This window comes from Trichechus manatus, unplaced genomic scaffold (assembly GCF_000243295.1).
Source record: "Trichechus manatus latirostris isolate Lorelei unplaced genomic scaffold, TriManLat1.0 scaffold00037, whole genome shotgun sequence".
Taxonomy (NCBI): Eukaryota; Metazoa; Chordata; class Mammalia; order Sirenia; family Trichechidae; genus Trichechus; species Trichechus manatus.
Window position 1 is genome coordinate 8,298,388 of NW_004443973.1, and position 1,986 is coordinate 8,300,373.

A 1,986-nucleotide genomic window follows, 5' to 3' on the forward strand; every position below is an offset into this window, starting at 1 on the left:
ATTACAGGATATGAATGACTGCAAATTGTTCTGCCCTAATGGATTACGAAGATAATCAGTGCTGGAAAATCATATAAAGTGATTAGAAAAATATAACCCTAAAATCTGAATGGCACTTCTGAAATTCATTTGGGAGGATTATTAAAAAATACGTCAAGTCCTTTATACTGGCCTGGAGGGAGAAACAGAACATTAAAAATGTCATAAAAATAAACCTAGACAACAACAAAACCAATAATAAACAAGGAAGAAACAGAACTACAAAGAAATTGGGCAGCAAAAGATTTTAGAGCCAGATATGGGAAAGAGAGAAAAACAATTCACAAAATTTGCCATCACAGGCAAGGGATTGGGAATTAAATACATATTCAAGTCTTTCAAAAGGTCTTTTGGAGACAGCTGAAGACGTTTAAACCGTGGCCAACCTGGCCCACATCAGGAGACAGTGTCTTTGAGTTTGGAGATGATTTTCTTGTCCTTCACCCTTCGGTTCTGAAACCAAATGGTCACTTGTCTCTCGGATAGGTTCGTGGCAGCCGAGATTCGCCGCCGCTTGTCCTTGTTGATGAACTTGTTAATGGCATACTCGTTCTCCAGTTCTTTGAGCTGCAGTTTGGTGTAGGGCACCCTCTTTTTCCTCCCCCGGCGGTAGACACACATGTCCGGCTGATTTAGAGCCACATCCCCTGGCATAAATAACAGCATGGCAAAAATTAGACAGAGATCTGGAGCACCCGGCTGGGGACTGTGCGTGTGGGTTTCGGGGTGGGAGTGTCGTGAATAAAAAAAAAAGCCAGGCTGTTTACACTTTATTATTATTTACACAGAAATTATTTACACGTTATCAGGGAAAGATTATTTGCACTTCAAAGTGAAAGCAAATTTGATGGATCATCATGGTTTCTCAAATCGGCCTCTTAACAAGCCTACACGATTTCATGGTGTGGTTATCGGGGATGCTCATGTGAACAGTTTCTGCAAACTCAGGTCACACACACAAACATACACAGATCAAAAACAGAACAAAGGAAAAAAAAAAAAAACCCCAGGTCTTTTGCTCAAGCTTTGATATCCTGTGTCCCTGTGTTTGGAGCTTGTGGGATCTAAGAAGATTTAGTGGCACCTTGGGTCAGTAGTGTACTAGAAAAGTGGGGTCCCAACGTTGTGACACATCTTCAGAAAGAGGCCCTGTTGGGGAGGAGGAGGGAGGGGCCGGAGCAAAGAACATGCAAAGACCCTCAACTTTAGGAAAATAACACGCACGTGGACACTCAAACAAGAAGGAAAAGGGTGTGAGAGAGATGAAATCGAAAGAGGTATTTCCAGTTTTCACACGAACGGGACAAACTCTATTCCACCGGGTTAAGGGCCTGGTCAGCCTTGGAGGACAGGCTCCCACTCCCAAGGAGGGGCCGCACTCCTAGTCCTTTCTTTCCCTCTCTCCTTCCCTCGTGGCCTCCTTTTTTTCTCCATCGCCCCTACCTGGAAAGGATGATTTCCAAAAGTGGGAGCCCTGCGGCTGGTCCTTGGCGCAGTACACCTGGCTGTTCCACCCGTTGGCCAGCGTCCAGGACTGGTAGCCCTCCATGGAGATGTACGCCTCGTGCCGAGGCTCCCCGGAGCCGAAGGTGGACACCATGTCGATGTAGCCGGGCACATGCTGGTAGGGGCTCGTGTAGCCCTGGTAGAAGGACACCTCCTTGGCGCGCGCGGGCACCTCGTTGGCCGGTACGCTGCTGCTGGCCAGGCCGGACACGTCCATGTACTTCTCCACCGGGAAGCCTCCCAGCGAGGCGTGCGGCGACGACTTGAGAGCATTCTGCTGTAAGCCCACGCCGTGCGACATGCGGCAGCTATAGTAGCCGTTGCCGAAATGGTAGCCGTAGCCCAGCGCTGGGGCGCCCGGGGGCGCTGCAGCTGCCGCAGCGGCCGCGGGTGCCGGACACTCCTTGGCGGGGGGTGCATCGGGGCGCGCCGCGGCCACAG

General features: G+C 49.7%; 1 protein-coding gene across 1 annotated transcript; it reads right to left on the reverse strand.

Moving 5' to 3' along the window:
• Window positions 1-435: 435 nt before the first annotated feature.
• On the reverse strand, window positions 436-1,984 carry HOXD13 (homeobox D13; the record flags this gene model as incomplete). Its single annotated transcript, XM_004375586.1, has 2 exons — window positions 436-686; window positions 1,483-1,984. Coding segments are annotated over 2 exons (753 nt in total), but the record flags the coding sequence as incomplete, so codon positions are not given.
• Between the last annotated feature and the right edge of the window lie 2 nt (window positions 1,985-1,986).